The sequence below is a fragment of the Chiloscyllium plagiosum genome, unplaced genomic scaffold, assembly GCF_037043375.1.
Source record: "Chiloscyllium plagiosum isolate Xiang-an unplaced genomic scaffold, Cpla_swu_hap1 HiC_scaffold_24, whole genome shotgun sequence".
Taxonomy (NCBI): domain Eukaryota; kingdom Metazoa; phylum Chordata; class Chondrichthyes; order Orectolobiformes; family Hemiscylliidae; genus Chiloscyllium; species Chiloscyllium plagiosum.
In genome coordinates this window covers 30,191,356-30,216,566 of record NW_028270162.1, presented here as the reverse complement: position 1 = coordinate 30,216,566, position 25,211 = coordinate 30,191,356, and the positions used below count along the sequence as shown (strand labels likewise).

Genomic DNA, 25,211 nt, shown 5'->3' with positions numbered 1-25,211 from the left:
ATTAAAACAAATATAAAATAAACAACATTGGCAATATGTTATAAATCCCCTGCGTTAAATCGCTTAATAATGCACCATATTATCACCAGAACCTAAGTATGTTTAGCTCTCACTGATCTAATGCCGTTACATTCTTTAACACTTGCTTTAAATTGTGCCTTGAACCTTATACTGTGCGCATGTGTATGCTGGGCGCTAATTCAGCAAAAACAGAGGCTTTCACAAAGCTATCAGCCGTTGCCCAGAGTTTCAAGAACTCCACTGTTGTGGGTCTAGTGTAGGGAGAATCTAGGCATAAATTTTCTTTAATGGAGTCCAGAAAACAGGTTACTTTTCTCGAACGAGATTCTGATTGCCAGGGTCTGCAGCAATCATGCTTGAAAAGGTAAGAAAAACCACTTTCATTCTCCATTCAAATTGGCTTAGGCAGCTATGCGTTCTGCCGAAATAGACAAAACCAGGAATCAAACGGTGCTTGTTGCTCATTTGTGTCATTCGTCTATCAATTCCGGTCTTAAGATGACTAGCTTTATATGCCTTTCCCATTTTACTAAATGTCCTTGAATGTCATTTTTTTATGTCGGCCACACGATTATTTCTGTTTTCAAGGGGAATTATGGTGAAATTCATTTCGCCTCCACAGTTTTGAAGTTTCTTAAAAGAGAATATAAAACACTAAGTTTCGTGCTAATTGAGTTGATGTTATTCTGGTTGCATTTTGCACTTCGTCACTTCAACGTTTTCTCATCGTTTCTGGTTACTTTTCATTTCAGCATTGTTTCTGTCTTCATAACCGTTGACCTCAGAATGTATCTTGGTTGTCATTGCAAATTTTATGAGAAAACTTTTAAAGTAAAAGGCATTTTTTAAATAAATGAGGAATCAGACGATACTTACTGAAATATCTAATTATATTTTAAATATGCTTGGCTCATCTTCTGCATTAGGTAAAAAGGGAAATATTTATCATTTATGATTTTCACCCATTGTGATGGAGCCACTTGCTTCCCTTGGGTTGCTGAGGCTATTTACAGCTAAAAAGAAATGAGATACTGTGATGAAAACATTGAGGTGGATAATGGTGCTCATTGTTGTTGTTTGTATTGCAAATTGTCAGCTGCTGTGCAGACTGCTATTATCCTGACTTCTCTAATTTCCAGTGTCTAATATCAACATCAGAAAATTAAACACTTGGGAGAATATTTATTGAAGCCCTATTTTAGAGTTATTCTGGACTATTACATTTGACACTTTAGAACTTTTAAAGATATTGCAGTTATTTTCTGTACTTCATTAGTTGTCACATTGTACTGGATGATTATTTGGAGTAACAAAATACCACAGATGTTTCATTGGTAAAATACCTGTTTCACATTGAATGTCTGTGTTTCTTTGTAAGTTTAAAGCTGTCTCAATTCTAATTTTATGTTTTTATTTGATTATAATCAGTGTTCGGCTTCATAATTTATGGCAGCTTATTTTTCCAAAGGTTCTGTATTATGTAAAAGATAATTTACTTTGATTATTCTTATAATTTGCTGATCAATTGCTTCATAAATATTGGGAAGCTACTTATTATTAAAACATCAAGATTTAACTTCTCTGAAAGAACATTTTTTCCCCACTCTGTACACCCTGTATTACTATTATACACTTCCACATAAGGTGTAGAATGATATAAAGTATTGTTTACTATTCTCTAGCAATATACTTTTTCATTAACACAAAAAAAAACTCGAAGTAGTAAAGGCTTGTCATTGGAATTTATTCAAGGCAGAGTTCGATAAACTTCTGAAAGTTGAGGGAGTTGAGGGCTATGGAGAGTGGTCAGGAAAGTAAAATCAAATCAGACATTATCTTATAGAATGATGGAGCAGTCATGAAGGGCAAAGGGGCTAACCCTGTGCCCAAATTCTATGTTCCTGTACTAGCATTTTAATAGTTTACATGCCACTCATCCTATGTACCCCTTGCTAATTTTGTGTGAAATTATAAAAAAGATTTATACTGCGGACCAATCCCTAGTAAGAATTTGGTATGACAGCCTGAATGTAGTTCACCAGGATACAGGGTGCATTGTCCATTAGAGACATGGCAACTTGAATAACTCCAAAGCATAGTGTTTTCAATGCTCTTTTTTCATTGTGAAAGTGCTGAAGGATTCCTTGAAAGTGGAGTTGCAGGTAGACTGGGTAGTGAAGATGGCATTTGGTATACTTGTCTTTATTGGTCAGAGAATTGAATATAGGAGTTGGGATATCATGTTGCGGCTGAACAATACATTGGTTAGTCCACTTTTGGAATACAGAGTTCAATTCTGGACTCCATGTTATAGAGAGGATTTTGTGAAACTTGAAAGGGTTCAGAAAAGATATTGAAGAATGTTGCGAGGGTGGAGGGTTTGAGTTATAGGGAAAGACTGAATAGGCTGGGGCATTATCCCTCAAGTGGTGGAGGCAGAGGGGTGACCTTATAGAAGTTTATAAAATCATGAGGGGTATGGATAGGATGAATAATCAAGGTTTCTTTTTGCAGGCTAGGGGAGTCCAAAACTAAAGGGTAAAGGCTTAAGGTGAGAGGAGAAAGATTTGAAAGGGATCAATGTTTTCACAGAGGGTGGTATGTGTTTGGAATGAGCTGCCAGAAGTAGTGGTGGAAGCTTGTACAATTGCAACATTTAAAAGGCATCTGGGTGGGTATATGAATAGGAAGGGTTTGGAGGGATATGGGCCAAATGCTGGCAAATGAGAGTAGATTAATCCAGGATATCTGGTTAGCATGGATGAGTTGGACCTAAGAGTCCGATTCTGTGCAGCTCTTTGACTTTATGGTTCTCATTCCTTTTTTTTTGAAGAGTCAGTCATCTCTGCCAAGATCCCAACCTAAAAAAAGGAAAAACTTATTATAACCACCATTCATTTATCAGTCTCAGAATAGATGAACAACATTCTTTTTTCTCCATTAATCATTCATTCTTGAGTAGGAATGGCAAATGTAGAGCAGTACTTTTAAAAAAAAAACCAAGGTTGTAGGAACAGAGCAATTATAATTAAACTTATGATAATGAAACACAACATTTCAGGGAGTTATTTTTCTTGCTTCAAAATGATGACTAATAAAATTAAATTCTGTTTAAGTCAGCTGAGTTAAATAAATAATTGAACACTTTGATAGGAGACATAATTTTGCCCTGATTATGTGAGCTAGGATAGACCAAATTATCTATCTACTTGATATAACTCTTATGATAATCAGTGGAAGATTAGAAAGATTCAACATAACACAAGAAATATGAGCAAGAGAAGGCATCTCAGCCCCTCAAGTCTGCCCTGCATTCTGTATGATCATGGCTGATCTGCCCTAGGACTCAATTCCTTTTTTGTGCCAGCTCTACATAGCCCTCAATTCCCCAATATTTCAAAAATCTACCCTGCTGCCTCTTTATGTACTTTCAGTGATCGAGCCTCCCCAATTCTCTGCTCAGACAGTCATTACCATCTGGGAGAGAAATTCCTTCACATCTCAGTTTTAAATGAGTGTCCCTCATTCTGAAAACTATATCCCCTAGTTCGAGATTTCCCCAGTAGTGAAAACATCTTCTTGACATCTATCCTGTTAAGCCCTCTCAGAATCTTGAATATTTCAATAAAATCACACCTGCTTCTTCTAAACTTTAATGAATAAAGATGTAACATGTTTAGTGTTCTTGATACCAACCCCTTCAATCCAGGAATCTTTTAAACTGACTCCAATGTCAAGATATTCTTTCTTAAATATGGGGACCAAAACTGCAGCCTCACAAACACTCTGTACAGTTATAACAAGACTTTCCCTTTTTTAAATCCCATGCCCTTCAATTTCTAGCCTAAGTAAACTCACAGTAACTACTCCTGCAAAGAGTGAACCCGGCTAATTAGGAAATGGAGGATCTGACAAAGGGGGGGGGGGGGGGAAAAATAAAATTGTCAATAAAATTTGTCTTCCACAGTGTAAATAGTTTTGTTCTGCTGAATGATATATGACTGATTAGATTAGATTACTTAGTGTGGAAACAGGCCCTTCGGCCCAACAAGTCCGAGCCGCAACCCACCCATTCCCCTACATTTACCCCTTTACCTAACACTACGGGCAATTTAGCTGGGCCAATTCACCTAACCTGCACATCTTTGGACTGTGGGAGGAAACCAGAGCACCTGGAGGAAACCCACGCAGACACGGGGAGAATGTGCAAACTCCACACAGTCAGTCGCCTGAGTCGGGAATTGAACCCGGGTCTCTAGCGCTGTGAGGCAGCAGTGCTAATCACTGTGCCACCGTGCCGCCCACGAGATCTATCAAGCAATAAGACTACAGTTTAAATTGGTACAAGTGTTCCTTCTTATAATCCAATTTTGGCCAGTTTCTTTCAATTGGATTTTATTTTTCTAATTTAAGCAGCATAAGCTAAAGTGAATGGTGTAATTTTAAAATTTCTTATTGGAAGTTCAAAAGTTAACATTTGCATATTTAATTATATATTTATTTGCATGTAATGGCATCTTCTCAGTGTACTATTTCTTTTAGGACACGAGGACATAATTTTCCAAAAACTCATGATTCAAATGGTAAGGAGTAGTTTTTTACTTTTCTGTTTTCTTGGTGGCATCTTTCAAGTTTTAATAATGTACAAAGATGACACAAATACCTTTAACAGCTGATATACTTCCTAGGTGAGATGAATAAATATTTAGCCATTTGACTTCTGACCTCATTGGAATATTGGTATTATTTTCTGTTTTAGCTATTTTGCTAATTATTATAAGAATTTGTTTATTTTGTATGTTGTGTAAAGTCCATGAATTTACCATTTTCAAGCTTAAACAATTGCCCGTGGTCAATGTCAGTTAAACCTAATATTGACAGATAGTAATATAATTAAAACTTTTATGTTGGATATATCACAGGATTTAGCTCAGTTTTGGGATTGTTTGGCTTTTAATATATATGTTCATAATATATGTGATGCTGTTAAATTTGTTTTGTCAGTGACACTGATTCGATGCTGGATCAAACCGAATCTAATTATAGTTCACATATTAGAAAAATTATAGATCACGAATATGACCATGCTCCAGAGAATTCTACTGGCTTCATTAAAATTCAATTAAAATGTATGGGGGATTCAATGATGATTTTATGTGGAAGTTGGTATACACTAATGTTTTATTAAAAGAACTAGAGAAAACTAGTTCTGGTAGACTAGAGAATACAGACAACTATAATTACTTATGTACCAGATTCCCACCTCTGCATTAGGTGGGGAATAGATTGCAGTCTCTTTCTTCATGAGCAAACTAAAAGGGTGGAGGTTACACTGGCAAGCATTGGTGAAAGGGAGGATTTGGGATAAGGAAGGATTATTTCACTAACCTGATGTTTTGCAATATAGTTAGTTCCTTTTATACTTTATTATGAGAATAAACAAATTAAATTGTTTAATACATAAACAAAAATGCTTTACTTATGTACTTGTCAATAGCTCGTGGCTATGCAAAACAGTCAGTCAATACCAAAGGCATGCCGTGATTTGGAGATGCCGGTGTTGAACTGGGGTGCACAAAGTTAAAAATCACACAACACCAGGCTATAGTCCAACAGGTTAAATTGGAAGCACACTAGCTTTCGGAGTGCCGGTCCTTCATCCTGTTGGACTATAACCTGGTGTTGTGTGATTTTTAACTCTAAAGTGGATAAGTTTCAATTAGTTAAAATCTTGCTTCAAGTATAATCTAGAAATTAAGTGGGATCAAAATTCTGTATTTCATCCTTATTTTTCAATTTCAATATGTATTCCTGCATCCACATTTTTGTAGAAAACTGTCAACATTTTGCATAGTTATTTCTATTGGTGAAGACCCACACAAACATACGAATGTCAAAAAGAAATGACTGCAGGCCTGTGCAAACTTTTTTCTAACTATTGTAAATGTAATCTTTCTTGATGTCTTTAATAAATAAGAACCAGTTATTTAATGGGCAAGATACAACACTGAGTGAAATGCTACTCATGATTCATAATTTTGTTCCAGATGCTACAGAAATATTCCAAGAGGTGATCAGCAGAAAAGTTAATCCACCAATTCCTTCCCCAGCTAATACTAACAGTGTTGTACAGACAGCAATTCCAGAATGTTTCAACCAACAAAGACAGGGGCAAAGTAGCCAACAGGAGGAATGTAATCTAATGCCAACTTTTACTTCAGACCATTGTCTGATTCAGAAAGAACCTCCAGGACAGCAGGAATTGAGGATTCGAACTGCCAAACAGGAAGGCAAACAAACTAACACATATGCTGAGAGCAAAGTAAGGGTAAGAGGAAGAAAAATATGGCAAACTGAAAAAGATCATCAGGATGCTGACCTTCCAGTCAATTTGGCAATGTTAGAGGACGGGCTGACCAATTTAGGGGAAGTGAAAGAGAATCTCCAACATACATTCAAAGAGATGCAAGTCAGTTTTCAGATTGAGGTGAAGCTGCTTCAAGGTGTAATTGAGTCCAGTACCAGTCAGATAGAATCAGCAGTGGAGGAGGTGAGCTCCACTGTGAACTCAGTTGAGACTACGCTGCAGAGTATGGATTCTAGACTAGTCAAGATTAACTCCAACTTATTACAACTCCAAGAAACTGTTGAATTTGGTTTCAAAGAACTGACCAAGGAAATTGCTTCCCTGGTCAAATGGCTGTGCCAGAACCTGAGTGCTGGACGTGTAGAACACCAGGCCATCAAACCACTCATTAGGACTATCAAGGCAGGTCCTATATAGATAAAACAACCCGTTATGCATGCTGGTCATTTAGCATCTTTTATTTTGGTATATGGCAAACCACATCAAAACCGTTAACCATAAATAAGAAGCATGATCATTTGTTTGGGTGTCTGCATAATAAAATCAACTGTTTGGTGCACATTGACACCTTGGTATGATTGTTATATAGAAAAGTTCAAGTGCTACCCTCTTATTTGATAAGGGATGATGGGGAACAATAGTTGTCATTTACACATTACTACTGAAGAAAGTGGAAACAGTAATATGTCCTCACTTATTCTGGAAAATCAATCTTTAAGCCATTTGTTCATGTTTTCTGAAGTGGATAGGAAATGAAAAACATTACTAGTGCTCATTACATTAAAGAATGGTTAGTAATTAAAATAATTTGCATATTTTAAGATTAATTTGTTTGCTATTAAATCCAATTTGAAGTTTACTTTTTCATCTGGGTCAATCTCAAAATAACACACCATTATTGAACCATTGGAACAGCTTTCCACTTCCACAACTGCAATCATGTCACTTAACTAGAGTAAGGTTGCTAAATTAGTTCCAAATTAGTGAAAATGTTGTGCTGTTGTTCAGTGCCCACCAGGAACTAGATTGGAAGAGATTTTCAGACAAAAACTATTTCCATTTCACATCTTGAGGTTGCCTTTGAACTTGAACAAAAGCAAAAATGTATGCCTGATACCCTAACCAGGTCAGATGGGTCTAACTGTAAACAAAGGGAGTGTGTTTATTTTAACCTGATGTGTTACATTCTTCAAATGTAATTTCTGCAAATATCATAACAGCAACAAACCTGGGATTACAGCAGTGTTTCAAGCAGTGATGGTGATGAACTTCATTCCATTACAAACTCTACATGACATGGGAGCTTGATTCTGTTCATTTTATAAAATTGAAGTGATATAAACAAGTTAGGAATTTTTTTAACCAATAAATATCACTTTATTTTGTTGTTTAAGACTAGAAACTTGTGTTAAATACAAAGGCCAGCATTCTCACTAAGCCAGAACTGACTGAGTTGGTTATGAACTGAAAATTAGGAATGCATGAGTGAAATTCAGACCTAATTAACAATCAACTACATCAAACTGATTACCAGTAAATATTGGTAATACAAATAGTCTTGTTCCCAGATCTCAGATGACACATTAGAGAACTGCACACAGTCTCATGCTTTGTTCAGATTTATTTGCAAATAAGATTATATACAACATAAGTAAGCAATTGAACATTGGCATTTACGGCACAGAAGGAAGCTACTTGGGCCATTGAGTCTGTGCTGACCAAAAAGCGAGCCATCTAACCTAATCTCATTTTCCAATATTGAGTTGCATATCCAGATACATTCTTAAATGACTTGCGGGTTGCTACTTCTACTAGTCTTTCAGTAATGAGTTCCAGGACCGCAACATCACTCTGAATGAAAAAAGAATCCTCATCTCCTTTCTAAACTTTCTACCAATCAATTAAGTCTGTTTGCCCTAATTACTGACTCCGCTAAGATAAATAAAATGTGGTCCATAATATTCGTATGTTCTTAAAATCATTAAATAATTTTAACAAAATAACCAGGATCACATGGAATGTCAGTTTTATGTTGTCAATAAGTGGAGTGTAAAATTGCATGGACCAATACTAAACCTGATATTTGTCAAATACAGCTGGGTGTATTTTATAGGCCACCAATAACGGGAAAAATAGAGGAGCAAATTTGCAAGGAAATTGCAGAGAAGTGTAAATATGATAAGAATAATAATGCAAGACCATTTATCTGCACATAGACTGATATTGTTAAGAGTGTAAAGGGCAGAGATGGAGATCAGATTCTGAAGTATGCTTAGAAAACTTTACTAATCGGTATATCTCATTACTAGGTCTGGTTCTGGGGAATGCCTCTTAAGGAAAATAAAAAGTTCTCAAGTAAGGGTTTGGAGGGATATGGACCGGGTGCTGGCAGGTGGGACTAGATTGGGTTGAGATATTTGGTCAATATGGACGGGTTGGACCGAAGGGTCCGTTTCAGTGCTGTACGTCTCTATGACTCTAAGTTCACAAAAATTAATAAATATAAAGTCACCATAACAAAGTGAGGGATTTATCTTGTCACTTTAAATGGTGCTTCAATTGCCTTCAAGTCAAAAGGGTTATGAAATTGTCATCACCTGCCGTGGGCCCCAAACTCTGGAGTGACCTCCTTAAATCCCTAACTTGTTTTCTTCCTTTAAAAGGAAGACACACCTCTTTAGCAAGGTAAAAACAATGACTGCAGATGCTGGAAACCAGAGTCTAGATTAGAGTGGTGCTGGAAAAGCACAGCAGTTCAGGCAGCATCAGAGGAGCAGTAAAATCGATGTTTCAGGCAAAAGCCCTTCATCAGGAATACAGGCAGAGAGCCTGAAGGGTGGAGAGACCCTTCAGGCTCTCTGCCTGTATTCCTGATGAAGGGCTTTTGCCTGAAACATCGATTTTACTGCTCCTCGGATGCTGCCTGAACTGCTGTGTTTTTCCAGCACGACTCTAATCTAAATCTTTAGCAGCCCTGCTCTTTACCTGCTATGTGGTTTGATATTCCATTGAAGCACTTTATGATGTACTTGTTTCTAATTTTCAATGTAATTAAAAAAGTTGTTGCAGTCACAACGCTAACAAAACCCAGTTTAGTGTGGCAATAGGTGAACATGTACAAAATATACTGTAGCAACTCACCAAGTTTACTTCTCCAGCAATTCTGAATCCTACAAGCTGTGCTACCAAGAAGAACAAGAGCTGACCTGCACATTGAACATTGCCCTAACTTTGACATATGTGGCCATTTTTCACTAAGTAAAAATTTTAGGACTACCAATATCAGAAGGACAGCAATGATTTTTAAAAACGGCATGCCATTGTCATCTTGGAGAATTAGGAGAGAGAACTAAATGTGGATTTTCCAGTGTCCTCCAGGACTCTACACCAAGGAGTGGAAAGCACGGATAGAATGGAAATCTGGTGGAGAAACATGGTAAAAATAGTATCCAGTGCTATAAATTGTCTAGGTCAGTCATGTCCTGAAAATAAATAAGATAAGCTCATGTTTTAAAATGATCAAAGCTGCATTAAAAACTTTAAAACATATATGAAAAACTTTCTTTTTCAGTTAAATACATTGTTTATTTCTTTTGCTTTTTTTTAAATCTAGCATTAACGTTTCCACCAACAGAAAAAGTAGCTGAAATGAAGGAACGGAAAGGCAGAGAGTATCAAGTCATGCTGCAACAACCACTCAGTCCACAGCTGAAAACTATTCACATCCCCAAATCAGTGGAGAATGCACCATTTCTGCAGGTGGTGTCTATGCTACATGTCTGTAATATACTACTTTTCTCAATCCTACTCTCCCAGGCAGTTACTTGCATCGGGCATTCTACTTAACAAAACCTATAATTAACATAGACAAAATAATTCTGTTATCCAATTGTTTTCTAGGAAGCCAACCAATGAAGGATAGAATCTGCTGCGCTTTTATACAATTTTATTTTTGTTTACGGTATTATACTTTACAAGCGTATACTTCCTAACCCAAAAACAACTTCAATCTATCTATTGAAATGGATTTAAGTGAATAGACAGCTAATACATACAAGTTGCATGGACTTTTTTAGATTAGATTAGATTCTCTACAGTATGGAAACAGGCCCTTCGGCCCAACAAGTCCACACCGACCCTCCAAAGAGTAACCCACCCAGACCCACTACTCTACCCAAGATTTACCCTAGATGTAAGTAATTAGCTTGGGTAGTGGAAGATATATAATTATATATTGGCTCACATCAGGTTCAAACTCAAAGGAATAAATACCACATTGTTTAAAAAATTGAGTTTTGTTAATATTGGAATGCTGAGTATTAGGATCTTGGGGTGAAGTCTAGCCTTTGCTGCTGGGTTTTCATGCTGTTGATAGGAGTGCTGATCTTTGCTGTGCCTGCCTCATGCAATAGGATAAGCAGGCAATCTAATGCCACACCTTGACTTTTTATAAAAAATTGCAATTGTAAAGAGCTTTTTGTGGGATAAGAACCTCCCAGGGTGTTGTACAGCCAATGCCATATAAAAATGCCAGACACAAAAAACAATTTAAAGCAGTCAGTCTAAAAGCTCTTTTAAAGAGCTGCCATAGAAATGATGGGCCTAGTGTGCTGTATCATCCCTATGATTGGTGTAATTTTACATTCTCCCAGAGTGAATTATGTATTTTCTTTGCTGACCAATATTCTCTTTTTTTCCTGAATGCAAGAGCTTCTTTCTAGTGATTAGTTGCTTGTTCACCTTCACTCAAAGATATTTGGCTTGACCTTGCAGGAGCAAGGTATCTTGCAGCACCATTTTGCTGCATCCTGCAAGTCAAAATTCTTTCTCTTTCATAATTTCTTTAAGTGCAAGCTGTTAATATTATGATGAGGGCAGGAGGGCATCAGACACCTTTCTCTGTTTCACAGCTGACAATCTCATAAATGAAATTTAAAGATGGAGAAAGAATCAAAGGAACATTTTCACTTTATACATTTAATGATCTAGATTAAGGAACTGAAAATTTTGGCTAAGTTTGCAGACAATACAAAAATAAGTAGAGGGACAGGTAGCATCAAGGAGGTGGAGTGGCTGCAGGAGGATTTGGACAGGTTAGGAGAGTGGGCAAAGAAGTGGCAGATGAAGTACAACATGGGAAAGTGTGAGGTCATGCATTTTGGACTATTTTCTAAATGGGGAGAAAATTCAGAAGTCTGAAGTGCAAAGGGTCTTGGGAGTTCTAGTTCAGGATTCTCTCAAGGTAAACTTGCAGGTTGAGTCAGTAGTTAGGAAGGCAAATGCAATGATGGCATTTGTTTTGAGAGGACATTAATATTAAAGCAGGGTTGTACTTCTGAGGCTTTATAAGGCTCTGGTCAGACCGCATTTGGAGTATTGTGCGCAGTTTTGGGCCCCATATCTCAGAAGGATGTACTAGCCCTGGAGCATGTTCAGAGGAGGTTCATGAGAATGGTCCCAGGAATGAAAAGCTTAACTTATGTGGAAGTTTGAGGACTCTGGGTTTACACTTGGAGTTTAGAAGGATGACGGGTGATCTAATTGAATTATACAGATTACTAAATGCCATGGACAGAGTAGATGTTGGGAAGATGTTTCCACTGGTAGGAGAGACTAGGCCCAAGGGCACAGCCTTCGAGTAAAGCGAGGGCCTTTGTAGAATGGAGATAAGGAGAAACTTCTTCAGCCAGAGTGGTGTACTTATGAAATTCATTGCCACAGAAGGCTGTGGAGGACAGGTCATAGAGTATATTTAAGACTGACTGGAGCGTCAGAGGCTGAGGGGTGACCTTATAGAGGTTTACAAAATTATGAAGGGCATGGATAGGATAAATAGACAAAGTCTTTTCCCTGGGGTCGGGGAGTCCAGAACTAGAGGGCATAGGTTTAGGGTGAGGGGGGGAAAAGATATAAAAGAGACCTAAGGGGCAACATTTTCACGCAGAGGGTGGTACGTGTATGGAATGAGCTGCCAGAGGATGTAGTGGAGGCTGGTACAATTGTAACATTTAAGAGGCATTTGGATGGGTATATGAATAGGAAGGGATTGGAGGGATATGGGCCGTGTGCTGGCAGGTGGGACTAAATTGGGTTGGGATATCTGGTCGGCATGGACGGGTTGGACCGAGGGGTCTGTTTCCATGCTGTACTGAGATAGATAGGTTCTTGAGTATCAAGGGGATCAAGGGTTACAGGGAGAAAATGAGAGAATGGGGTTCACAATCCTCTCCTCGGATGCTGCCTGACCTGCTGTGCTTTTCCAGCACCACTCTAATCTAAACTCAGAAGCTTATCAGCCATGCTGGAATGGTGGAGCAGACTCGATAGGCTGAATGGCCTAATTTCTGCTCCTATTTCTTATGGTCATAGAAAGTGAATTAGAATGGGTGAATTCAGATACAGAAATAGGGAGGGAAATAAAGATTGGATTCAGATAGGTAAGTATTAGGAAAAGTAAGAGAATAAAATTGTTTACTTTTTAAAATCACTAACAAGAATTGACAACATGCAGAAATGAGATTAAACGCTTTATAGTGTTCCCATTTTAGACCAGAGATGTTGATTAGTATGTGTTTATAAATATCATAGCATTTAATTGGTGATATACTCTTAATTACGAATTTTAACTTTATATGGTGAGTCTAAATAATTAATTAAAATCCAGCAAATTCTTAAATGTACCTGTGAGACTCATAACAAGATGCCATTCATAGAAAACAAATTATAGAGTGGTGTAAAAAAGTATTTTTTAACCAATCCATTCAGACATATTATAACACACCTCTGAGCAGCTGAGACTTGAACCCAGACCTTCCAGTCTAGACGTAGGGATAATATCACAGCACCATAAAATTCCTTTTTGGAGTGGTATAAGTCAACCAGCAAGTTAAGGAAATTTGCAGATCATTTATTGTTGCTTAACCTTCTGAATATTTTGGCCACATTACCCATCAAAAATGGGTGCACCATTAACACTGTTTGTGTCCTTACAAAGACAAGCAGCACAGGTCTTAACTAAGGACAGTATCTCCGGTAACCCTCATTTTGTAGGAGCAAATTACTGCAGATGCTGGAATCTGTACTGGAAACAAAAAAGTGCTGAAAATCACAGCAGGTCAGTCAGCAAACAAGAGAGAGTAAGCTAAACATGGCTCTTGTCCTTGCCTGACATCTCTGCACATGCAGACTTGTTGCATGGATAACAGACTATATGTAACACCTACTATGAACCAGATATTAAAACTAAAGTCTGAATAGATAAACTCTGAGTTCTCAATGGAGTCTTCAGTCTATATTGTTAGCAATCTATTATTTTGTCTTTTGGGAGCTATCACTTTCAGTGCTTACAAAACAAATACATTTAAAAACTGTCAGAATTCAAGAATTTATTAGCAACTGCAAATCTTTAATAGGCATACAGCAGAGATCAATACATCATAGTGTCTAGCAAGTAATTTACAGTGCCAGATTGTCATCAGGTTACTGGACAGAGAAGGGTGCATTGTCTACTTCTTGGAGTGTGTTAGCATTAACATCCATCCGCACAAACCATGGTCATCATTTCTTGTGCTTGACTGTTAAAGTCCTTGTGTCTCAATATGCTAGTCATCTGATTCAATCAATCCAATCATTTTTGTCTGTAGCAGCACAAATTCCAGGTCTCTTACTGGAACTGCAAGTTTAAACATCTTGGATTCATAATGTGGAGGTGCCAGTGTTGGACTGGGGTGGATAAAGTCAGAAGTCACACAATACCAGGTTATAGTGAAATTTGAGAACCCCAAAAGTAAAATTTTCTATTTTACTAGTTTATAATACTGTTTTGAAGTATTGGGAATTCAAGGGTTAAAGATCCTGTATTAGAGTGACTCACTATATCAGGCTGAGAACCGAATTCATAGTGGGTGTCTGGCTACCTCTGAACTGCCAAAATCATCTGGAGACATCCCAGACCCAGGCAAAGATATTTGTTTCTCTGAATAAGACTGTCAGCCCTAGTTATAAATCTTATTAACTGCCTCCTGTTTCTATTAACACACTTCCTTACTATTAAGAAGAAGACCAACAATGAGAACAATACGAAGTCCTATTATCTACCTCCTTTGCTACTAACATAAGATTGTGAATAATACAGTAACAAGCTCCTGTGAACAATTCTATCTGTCACAGGAAGGTAGCAATCACTAGTCATTGTAAGATTGAGAAATACCTGCTTTAACAGCATAGTAGCAATTAGCCAGATGATGTTAAGAACTTTGTATTAGTCACACCCGAACAAGATATAAAGTATACTGCTTGCATGTAATGTTCAGAGATTCATTGAGGGGTGCCACCACATGAAGGCTATGAAACTCCTTTGGTGTCACCCAGAATCTCTCGCTGGCTGTTCAGTAATAAGGTGTCTACCTTTGAACTGAAACTTGTGTCATCTGGAGTTAAGAGTCAACATTTGCACAAAAACAGGTATTTCTGAATCTTACAAGGACTAGTGATTGCTACCTTCCTATGACAAATAGCGAATTGTTCGCAGGAGCTTGTTACTGTATTATTCACAATCTTATGTTAATTGGAAAGGAGGTAGATAGTAGGATTTAGTATTGTTCTCATGTTGGTCTTCACATACCCTTGTTAATAGGTAAGGTAGTGTCTTAATAGGAATAGGAGGCAGTTAATAAGATTTATAACCAGGGCTGACAGTCTTTCAGGGAAACAAATATCTTTGCCCAGGGCTGGGAGCAAAATACACATGTACAACTCCAGATGATCTTGGCAGTTCGGAGGTAGCCAGACACCTGCCGTAATTTCCAGTCTCAACCTGTCAAAGGACAGGTACACGATCAAACATATAGTGAGTCACTCTAATAGGGGATCTTTAACCCTTGAATTCCCAATACTCCAAAACATTACGGTAAGCCAGTAAAATAGAATTTGTTTTACATTTTGGGGTTCTCAAACTTCATAAATAGTTCCACAAGTTTATTTGAAATCAAAAGCTTTTGGAGCACTGCTCAGGTGAAGTGATGAAGGAGCAGCGCTCCAAAAGCTTGTTTTTTCAAATAAACCTATTGGACTATAACCTGGTCACGTGACATCTAATCTTGAATTCAAAACTAGATTGTTATTTCCAGCTCTTAATCAACGTTTTGTAAAAGCATATTAAAAACAAAAATGCTGGAAAAACTCAACAGGTCTGGCAGCATCTGTGAGAAAGAAGCAATGCTAAATGATCTGAAATCTTCTAACTCTAGTTCATTTCTCCCCATAAATGCTTCAGATCTGCTGAGTATTCCCAGCAATTTCTGTTCTTATTTCAGATTTCTAGCATCTGCCATATTATGGACCAGGCCAGACCCCTCAAAACATTTTAAGAAAGTAGCCCAGAACCTAACTTTCCTAGTTGTTTTAAGTATTGTAAGGTGAATATTCCAGGAGCATCGCAGCTGGTCAAACCACTCTATTTTAAACAAAACAGAATTTATTAACACACGAACAAAAGAAAACCGAATTTAGAATAACATAATTTATCTGAAAACCCAGTTGATTCTATCGCAACTTAATGATGCTGTTGCAAATACCTGCAAGATCCCCATAAACACCCCCTTGTCTAAAAAAGTAAAATCAAACATTGTCTGTGTCATCTCTCCTGTAAGAACCTGAGTCAGCCAGAAAGCCTCTGTTGAATCCGGGAAACTTTTCTCCCAGCAGCTTGCTTTGACCAGCAGTTTCAAACAGACTGCTTGGTAAAGCCAAGTCAAACCAAACCAAGCCAGAAAACACCCAGAACTGGGAGAACTGGCCACTCCCCTTTCATTGTACAAGTGTTATAAAAAAACATAAGCCTTATATAAAACTACAAAACAAGAAAAAACAAAATTACAAAAATAAAGAAGAATACGAATAGTCCATTCAACAAGAACACGACTGATGAACTTAAACACCATTTTTGGCCACTATCCCCATGGACTTTGATGATTTTAACATGTAAAAATAGACCACTGTAAAATGTCAAACTTCAAACAGTATTATTTTGGTGCAACAATGGCATTTTTAAACTATCAGTTGACTGCGTCTTATGTTCAGTGGTTCATTAAAAGAATAAAGATGATAGGCTTCTGCATTGGCTGACTGCCTATAACTTATGTCTAACATTAAAGGTATTGCAATTACCACTCAACTAGAAAACATAACAGTATTTCCAGAAAAGGCAGAGGAAAGCCAGAAGGATTGGAATCACTGAGAAAGCTGTATTATAAAGCACACTTCTGTTCTTCAGCATTATTGACTTTTCTAAACTTGCAGAACAACTTCATCCATTTTAATGAGCTTACTTTTAACATGTGTAACTACACTTGCCTAGCAACCCATGCAGCGCTATTTCTGTGAAAGTGCCAATCTTCAGCAATCTTGATTAACAAAATAGAATCATTACTTTTGCCAAGTAACCTTGCTGTATTCGAAATGATTTGGACAGTATTTTCTGATGACACCCAGTGCGACTTTGTCACTACGTAATGTAGCTTCTCCACAGTTGCTAAATTATTATTTATTAAACTACTTATTAAACATCTAGTACTGGATAAGCATAAATTTCCTGCAAATAATATTGCATAAAATGAAACCATTGTGTTTGGTTCCTGTTGTAAATTCTGTTCCCTAGCTACCGACTCCATCCTTTTCCCTGGCAACTGAAATTAAATCTGACTCCTTGGAACCTTAGTGTCAAATTTGACCTTTTGAGATAACCTATATTCATAGTACACATCGATTCTTGTCTTCTTAACCTTGCCCCTCCCTCAACTAAATCACAGAATCATAGAGTTGTACAACACAGAAATAGATTTCTTGGCTCATTGTGCTTGATGACCGGTGTGGAGACAATCTATTAATAGTCCCACTTTGACCTGAAACCTTGTATGCCATGGTACTTCAAATGTTCTTCCAAGTACTTTTTAAATATTGCAATGGTTCCTGCCTCTAACATTCATTTAGATGGTGAGTTCCAGATACCTACCACCATCTGGATAAAATAATTCTTCTTTCATCATTATCAACAATCACTTACTAATTAGTATGATTGTCAGCCTAGGAAATTCTGTGTCACTGGCCATGTGTTCTATGGTTCCTTGTGTAGCTGATGAGTCCAATTCTAGAGCTGCATCTCTGACCAGACATTTGGTAGCTGTTTCCGGGAGGTGGAATTGGACCTTGGCCTTGAGATTGCTGATATTTCTTTTTCCAATTCCTTTTTTGTCATTCATCTTACTGATGGGTTTCTCAAAAGAATTGTATTTCTTCATACAGGAAGTTTCTCCAAATTGGTTTCTTCTGGATAAGGATCTCCAGAATGATGCATTTTTTGAGGGAAGCCTCAGGGAGTCTTTGAAATGTTTCCTTTGTCTTCCTCTCATTTCAGAGCTTTCCTTGAGCTAACCAATTCCGATACCCACCATTCTCAAGGTAAAATAATTCTTCATTAAATCCCCTCTAAACCTCTTGCCCCTTGCCTTAAATTTATGGCCTGTGCAAATTAACCTTTTTATTAATGGGAAAACATCTTCCCAACTGATTCTGGATAATCCAAGATGGAGGACGGGAAAAGTTTCTGGCTATAACAGCTGCTCCTTTTTTGAGGTATTTTAGGTGCTGGAGGTGATTTCCTCCAATTCCAGGAGCAGCAATTACTGTTTTATATGCTGTTGCATTGTTTTGGAACTTTGGGGAAAAAAAAGTCAAAACAACAGCAGTTTTAAAAGGGAGAAGAACAAACAAAGGAAGCACATAGTGAGGCCAGTGCAGGAGAGATAGATAGAGAGACAGAAAAAGAAACTGACACCACAGTGTACCTGCACAGTTACTGCCTTTGCTGTTTGAATTCATGTATCGCTGGACATCGGAGTGCGTCTGGGAAAATTAACAAACAGTGAAATTCACAACTAATCTTGGAGGAACTGATTGGGCCAAGTTCACAACACAGAATCAGATAAGTTCATTGTTTTAAGTGGCCTACAGAAAGTCTGCAGTGAGTATAGTGGGTTCTTTCTTGATGATATGTTTTTTGAGATATGTCTCTTGATTAAACTTAAAATACAAACCATAACTATTAATCTAAACTGGGGTAGTGTTTTGTAGAGGAATAAGACAGTTATTTACTGGGTCTGTAGACTGTGAAAGAGCAAAAATGGCCTTTAGTAGAGTGATATGTGCTTCTTGTCAGATGTAGGAATTTAAAGAGAGTTTAAAGGTTACCGCGGATTATACCTGCAATAAATGCTGTTGGTTGCGAATCTTATCAGATCAAATGGATCGGTTGGAGAGACAGAAGCAATGAGAAATTTGCAGCAGCAACAGTATTTGATGGATGGCAGTTATAGGAAGGGGGGGAAAAGTCTCAGATACAGTCATATAGATGGGTTAACTCCAGGAAAGGTAAGAGAGGTAGGCACCTAGTGCAGGTGTGTTCTGTGGCTATACCCATTTCAAACAGGTATGCTGTTTTGGAAAATGTAGGGGGTGAAGGATTCTCAGGGAAACAGCACAAACAGCCAAGTTTCTGGTATTGAGACTGGCTCTAATGCAACCAGGGGTATGTCGGGTTCTAAGAGATCAATTGTGTTAGGGGATTCTCTAGTCAGAGGTACAGACAGACGTTTCTGTGGCCAGCAGCGAAAAAACAGAATGGCGTGTTGCTTCCCTGGTGTCAGGATCAAGGATGTCTCAGAGAGGGTGCAGAATGTTCTCAAGGGGCCAGCCAGAGGTCATTGTCCACATTGGAACCAACGACATAGGAAGGGAAGAGGTTGAGATTCTGATGGGCAATTACAGAGAGTTAGGCAGGAATTTTAAAAAAAAGGGAGGTCCTTGAGAGTAGTAATATCTGGATTACTCCCAGTGCTACGAGCTAGTGAGGGCAGGAATAGGAGGATAGAGCAGATGAATGCATGGCCGAGGAACTGGTGTATGGGAGAAGGATTCACATTTTTGGATCATTGGAATCTCTTTTGGGGTAGAAGTGACCTGTACAAGAAGGACGGATTGCACCTAAATTGGAAGGGGACTAATATACTGGCACAGAAATTTGTTAAGAGCTGCTCAGGAGGATTTAAACTAGTAAGGAGGGGGTGGGACCCAGGAAGATAGTGAGGAAAGAGATCAATCTGAGATGGGTACAGTTGAGAACAGAAGAGAGTCAAACAGTCAGGGCAGGCAGGGACAAAGTAGGACTAATAAATTAAACTGAATTTATTTCAATGCAAGGGGCCGAACAGGGCGTGGTTAGGAACATGGGACTGGGATATCATAGCAATTACAGAAACATGGCTCAGGGATGGGCAGGACTGGCAGCTTAATGTTCCAGAATACAAATGTTACAGGAAGGATAGAAAGGGAGGCGAGAGAGGGGGTGTGGCGTTTTTTGATAAGGGATAGCATTACAGCTGTGCTGAGGGAGGATATTCCTGGAAATACATCCGGGGAAGTTATTTGGGTGGAACTGAGAAATAAGAAAGGGATGATCACCTTATTGGGATTGTATTATAGACCCCCTAATTGTCAGAGGGAAATTGAGAAACAAACTTGTAAGGAGATCTCCGCTCGCTGTAAGAATAATAGGGTGGTTATGGTAGGGGATTTTAACTTTCCAAACATAGACTGGGACTGTCATTGTGTTAAGGGTTTAGATGGAGAGGAATTTGTTAAGTGTGTACAAGAAAATTTTCTGATTCAGTATGTGGATATACCTACAAGAGAAGGTGCAAAACTTGACCTACTCTTGGGAAATAAGGCTGGGCAGGTGACTGAGGTGGCAGTGGGGGAGTACCTTGGGGCCAGTGACCATAATTCCATTAGATTTAAAATAGTGATGGAAAAGGATAGACCAGATCTAAAAGTTGAAGTTCTAAATTGGAGAAAGGCCAGTTTTGACAGTATTAGGCAAGAGGAAAATCAGGAGGGCAAAAAGGGGACAAGAGATAGCTTTGACAAATAGAATTAAGGAGAATTCAAAGGGTTTTTATAAATACATTAAGGACAAAAGGGTAACTAGGAAGAGAATAGGGCCCCTCAAAGATCAGCAAGGCGGCCTTCGTGTGGAGCCGCAGAAAATTGGGGAGATACTAAACGAGTATTTTGCATCAGTATTTACTGTGGAAAAGGATATGGAAGATATAGAATGTAGGGAAATAGAAGGTGACACCTTGCAAAATGTCCATATTACAGAGGAGGAAGTGCTGGATGTCTTGAAACACAAAGGTGGATAAATCCCCAGGACCTGATCAGGTGTACCGTAGAACTCTGTGGAAAGCTAGAGAAATGATTGCTGGGCCTCTTGCTGAGATATTTGTATCATCAATAGTCACAGGTGAGGTGCCGGAAGATTGGAGGTTGGCTAACGTGGTTCCACTGTTTAAGAAGGTGGTAAGGACAAGCCAGGGAACTATAAACCGGTGAGCCTGACCTCAGTGGTGGGCAAGTAGTTGGAGGGAATCCTGAGGGACAGGATGTACATGTATTTTGAAAGGCAAGGACAGATAGGGATAGTCAACATGGCTTCGTGCATGGGAAATGGTGTCTCACAAACTTGTTTGAGTGTTTTGAAGAAGTAACAAAGAGGATTGATGAGGGCAGAGCGGTAGATGTGATCTATATGGACTTCAGTAAGGCGATCGCCAAGGTTCCCCTTGGGAGACTGTTCAGCAAGGTTAGATCTCTCTGAATACAGGGAGAACTAGCCATTTGGATACAGAACTGGCTCAAAGGGTGGTGTGGTGGAGGGTTGTTTTTCAGACTGGAGGCCTGTGACCAGTGGAGTGCCACAAGGATCGGTGCTGGATCCTCTACTTTTTGTCATTTACATGAATTATTTGGATGTGAGCATAAGAGGTACAGTTAGTAAGTTTGCAGAGGACACCAAAATTGGAGGTGTAGTGGACAGCGAAGAAGGTTACCTCAGATTACAACGGGATCTTGACCAGATGAACCAATGGGCTGAGAAGTGGCAGATAGAGTTTAATTCAGATAAATGAGAGGTCCTGCATTTTGGGAAAGCAAATCTTAGCAGGACTTATACACTTAATGGTAAGGCCCCAGGGAGTGTTGCTGAACAAAGAGACCTTGGAGTGCAGGTTCATAGCTCCTTGGAAGTGGAGTTGTAGGTAGTTAGGATAGTGAAGGCGGCATTTGGTTTGCTTTTCTTTATTGGTCAGAGTATTGAGTACAAGAGTTGGAAGGTCATGTTGCAGCTGTACTGGACATTGGTTAGGCCACTTGGAATATTGCATCCAATTCCGGTCTCCTTCCTATTGGAAAGATGTTGTGAAACTTCAAAGGGTTCAGAAAAGATTTACAAGGATGTTGCCAGGGTTAGAGGATTTGAGCTATAGAGAGAGGCTGAACAGGCTGGGACTGTTTTCCCTGGAGCATCGGAAGCTGAGGGGTGACCTTATAGATGATAAAATCATGAGGGTCATGGATAGGAAAAATAGACAAAGTTTTTTTCTCTGGTGTTGGGGAGTCCAGAACTAGACAGCATAGGTTTAGGGTGAGAGGGGAAAGATATAAAAGAGACTTAAGAAGCAACTTTTTCACGCAGAGGGTGGTACGTGTATGGAATGAGCTGCCAGAGGAAGTGATGGAGGCTGGTACAATTGCAACATTTAAGCATTTGGATGGGTATATGAATAGGAAGGGTTTGGAGGGATATGGGCCGGGTGCTGGCAAGTGGGACTAGATTGGGTTGGGATATCTGGTCAGTATGGACGGGTTGGACTGAAGGGTCTCTTTCCTTGCTGTACATCTCTTTGACTCTATAACTATCCTCTCTATGCTCCTTTATAGTTCTGTAGATCTGTCCTCTCTCGGTCTTCTCTGCTTGAAGGAAGCCAACCCCAGCCTATCTAGTCTCTCTTCATAGCTACAACACTCCAGCCCAGGCAACACCCTGGCAAATCTCCTCTGCATCCTCTCATATACTTGCTTAATGTCAACTTTCTCATTGCACAATTGATTGGTTTTCCAAATTCAATTCTCTGGAAACTTATTATCCAAAACTCTGGTATCCTGCCCTTACTCACATTAAGCTCTATTTACTTATCATCCCTGTATCTATATATCTCCATTAGTTCCCAGTCAACCAATATTTTGATTTTAAAATGCTCATTGTTGTTTTTAAACTCTTCTTGGCCTCATCCCTTCTTTTCTTTGTAACCAACTCTTGCTCAGCAATCCTCAGAAATATTTGTTAATCTAATTATGGCTTCTTGTGCACTCTGATTTTAAATCCATCACAATCGATGGCCAGGATTTTAGTTGTCTAGACTTAAGGTCAGGAATTTCCTCCTTGTACCTTTCTGATTTGCTTTCCACCTGAACACCTGTGCTTTGGCAAAGACTCTGATCATCAGATCTATTATCTTCTATTATGGCCTTGTTATACATTTTGTTTTGTGCATTGGGACACTACAGAAATACAATTTATATTATTTAATGGCTAATAAGATGTATTATCCAATATTTAAAAATATTAGTGTGTTTAGAGAAATAATTTAATAGCTGCAAAGTCAATCAGTTGCACTTTTTGCAGAAATTCATATAAAAATGTCAACCTTGATTCAATAGTAATACACTCTCTCCTGGATTAACTCATTGTTCTGCAGAATGAGAGTACATAATCTCCATTGACACTTCATTGCAGTGTAGAGAGAGAGTGCTATCTTGTGGGGATGGGAATGGGGAATGGGGAGTGATGTGTGTGCGCGTGTGTATATTTTTTTATATATATTATGTATATACGATCTTTAGAGTGGAATATTAAACCCTACCCCAGCTTGCTTGGCCATGTGTGCATAAACGAATCCATGGCACTATTCAAAAATGAATGAGGAGCTGCTTTGTCAAAGATCTCCCCAAACTAACTCTACAAATATAGTTTAATTGGTCCTTACACTTATTGTTACCTGTCTGATCTAGTTGTCAATTAATTTACGCTAATATGTATACAAAGTGGTTAAGGATGTCCTAAGAATATAACATGTTACATACATGCAAGCTCTTTACATATTTTAATTTTGTTTTTGTTTTACAATTTACATTTGCTTGGAAAGTGGTGGATATTTGTATTTATACTGTCTTGGCCTATCCTCCTTGAAACCTTTTATTCAGGTACTCCTGTAGAGTAGTTATTTGAATAGGTCCTGAGGTCAATTGGAAACTTGTTGGTGTTGGAAACTTACTTTGATTAGCAGCTGTTTAGCTCCTATTCATTAGCTCGTCAACCCCAGGCAATATCATACCTTTTTCTTCCAAATTTGAGGTTTTTGTTTAAAAATAATTGCTCAGCTGATGATCCATTTGGAGCCAAGTACAGTAGCTGGAATGTGGCAGGTATCCAAAGGTTTTGTATGAATTCATGAACTTCCTGTGGCCTTGAACTAAGTGAAAAAAAAAATCAATACTTCATTTTGTAGCCGGCTGAGGGATTATAATCTCACCTCTGAAGTAAATGGGAATAACAGATATTTTCCATTGTTATTTATGCACTGGAGACTGACCAATCTTTTTGTTCAAGGATTTTATACATCTATATAATGTTCTACTTTTAAAGTTCATTCTTATTTTCTACCAAGTATTTTATTTCATTTTTTATTTGGTGCACTTCAAGTTGTACTAACACTACAATCCTGGAAACAATAAATTTTTTGTAGTTTGATTTTTTTTTTGGCGCTCTGACTGGGAAACTGCTAATGATAAGAGCTTGCAATCTAAGCTGATGTAGAAGTGCTGAGGAAGTGCAGTATTATTGAAAGAACAATCTTTCAGATGAGGTGTAATACCACATCTACATGCTTTAGTGCCTTTAGTGAACAATAAAAAAAATCCATATAATAGCAGGCAATTCTATTGGTCAACATTCTTCTGTCAACCATTACCATTAAAGATATATTAGTCATTCTTGCTGTTTGTTGCATCCTATTGTACAACAAAATGGATTCACATTCATTTCACTAATTTATGTTCTTGAGGCAAAAGATAGAACACGTTTAGGGAAATTGTCCTTCTGTATGCACTCACCAATACCTTTATCAAATGGACAAAACCTGTGAACCAAATATTGATCAATATTTGGACAGTTAGGTTTTAATTCAAGATTGGTTAATTTGATGAACTTAAATATTACTGTTTTTTTTAAAAATAGTATGTTAAATGACCATTTAAACACTGTATTCTAGCATCCAGGCTTGAAAACAGGGCAGAAGCGCTATCTATATAGTATTGCTAATATCTACAGCACAGATCATATGCACAGGCTGCTGCAGAAACAATATTTAAGCATGTTGCAACATCGTACCCAGCTTGGTAAGTACAAAGTATTTTACGATGATTAAAAGTTTCATGATTATAATGTCCAGCATTTTATATCAAAGCTTGACCAAAATGAAAGCAAAATACTGTAGATGCTAGGATTCGAAATAGAAGTAACAAAGTGCTGAAGAAACTCACCAAGTCTAGAGGCATCTGTGGAGAGAGAGAAACTAAATCAATTTGAGTCAGTTCTGATTCTTCTTCAGACCTTTTTTGGGTTAAAATTTGATTTGAGTTGAAAGAGAATGTAAGAAATATGGAAGACAAAGTTCGAAGAGGGAATAAAAGCAAACTCCAGTTGAAATAAGAGATGAAGACTAAGAAATACTTGAACTTAAATTTAGACTGTTCAATTTTGAAACATTTCCCCTTAAAAGGCTACAGACTAGGAAAATTATTTAACTACGTGCATAGTTGCAGCTGATCTCTGAACGGCAACACTAAGAACAGTTATCAGCTATAGCGAAGT

The 25,211-nt window shown here is 38.1% G+C and overlaps 1 protein-coding gene and 1 long non-coding RNA gene across 4 annotated transcripts in view; one reads left to right on the top strand and one right to left on the bottom strand.

The window, feature by feature from the left end:
* Positions 1-226: 226 nt before the first annotated feature.
* The window catches only part of fam216a (family with sequence similarity 216 member A), a 31,029-nt gene continuing 6,044 nt past the window's right edge, over positions 227-25,211 (top strand). Inside the window, exons 1-4 of one of the 3 annotated variants that reach the window (XM_043715691.2) lie at positions 227-385; positions 4,564-4,604; positions 10,002-10,147; positions 24,610-24,736. In XM_043715691.2, coding sequence (XP_043571626.2) covers positions 309-385; positions 4,564-4,604; positions 10,002-10,147; positions 24,610-24,736 — 391 coding nt within the window. In that variant the 5' untranslated portion in view covers positions 227-308. Of the gene's footprint in view, positions 386-4,563; positions 4,605-6,068; positions 6,092-10,001; positions 10,148-24,609; positions 24,737-25,211 lie in introns of all 3 variants that reach the window. The other 2 variants (XM_043715692.2, XM_043715690.2) reach the window with 2 other exon arrangements.
* On the bottom strand, positions 1,747-25,051 carry LOC122562661 (uncharacterized). The gene is made up of 2 exons (XR_015761260.1): positions 23,674-25,051; positions 1,747-2,882 (listed from the first exon to the last, which is right to left on the bottom strand). It is a non-coding gene; the product is annotated as an uncharacterized LOC122562661 (long non-coding RNA).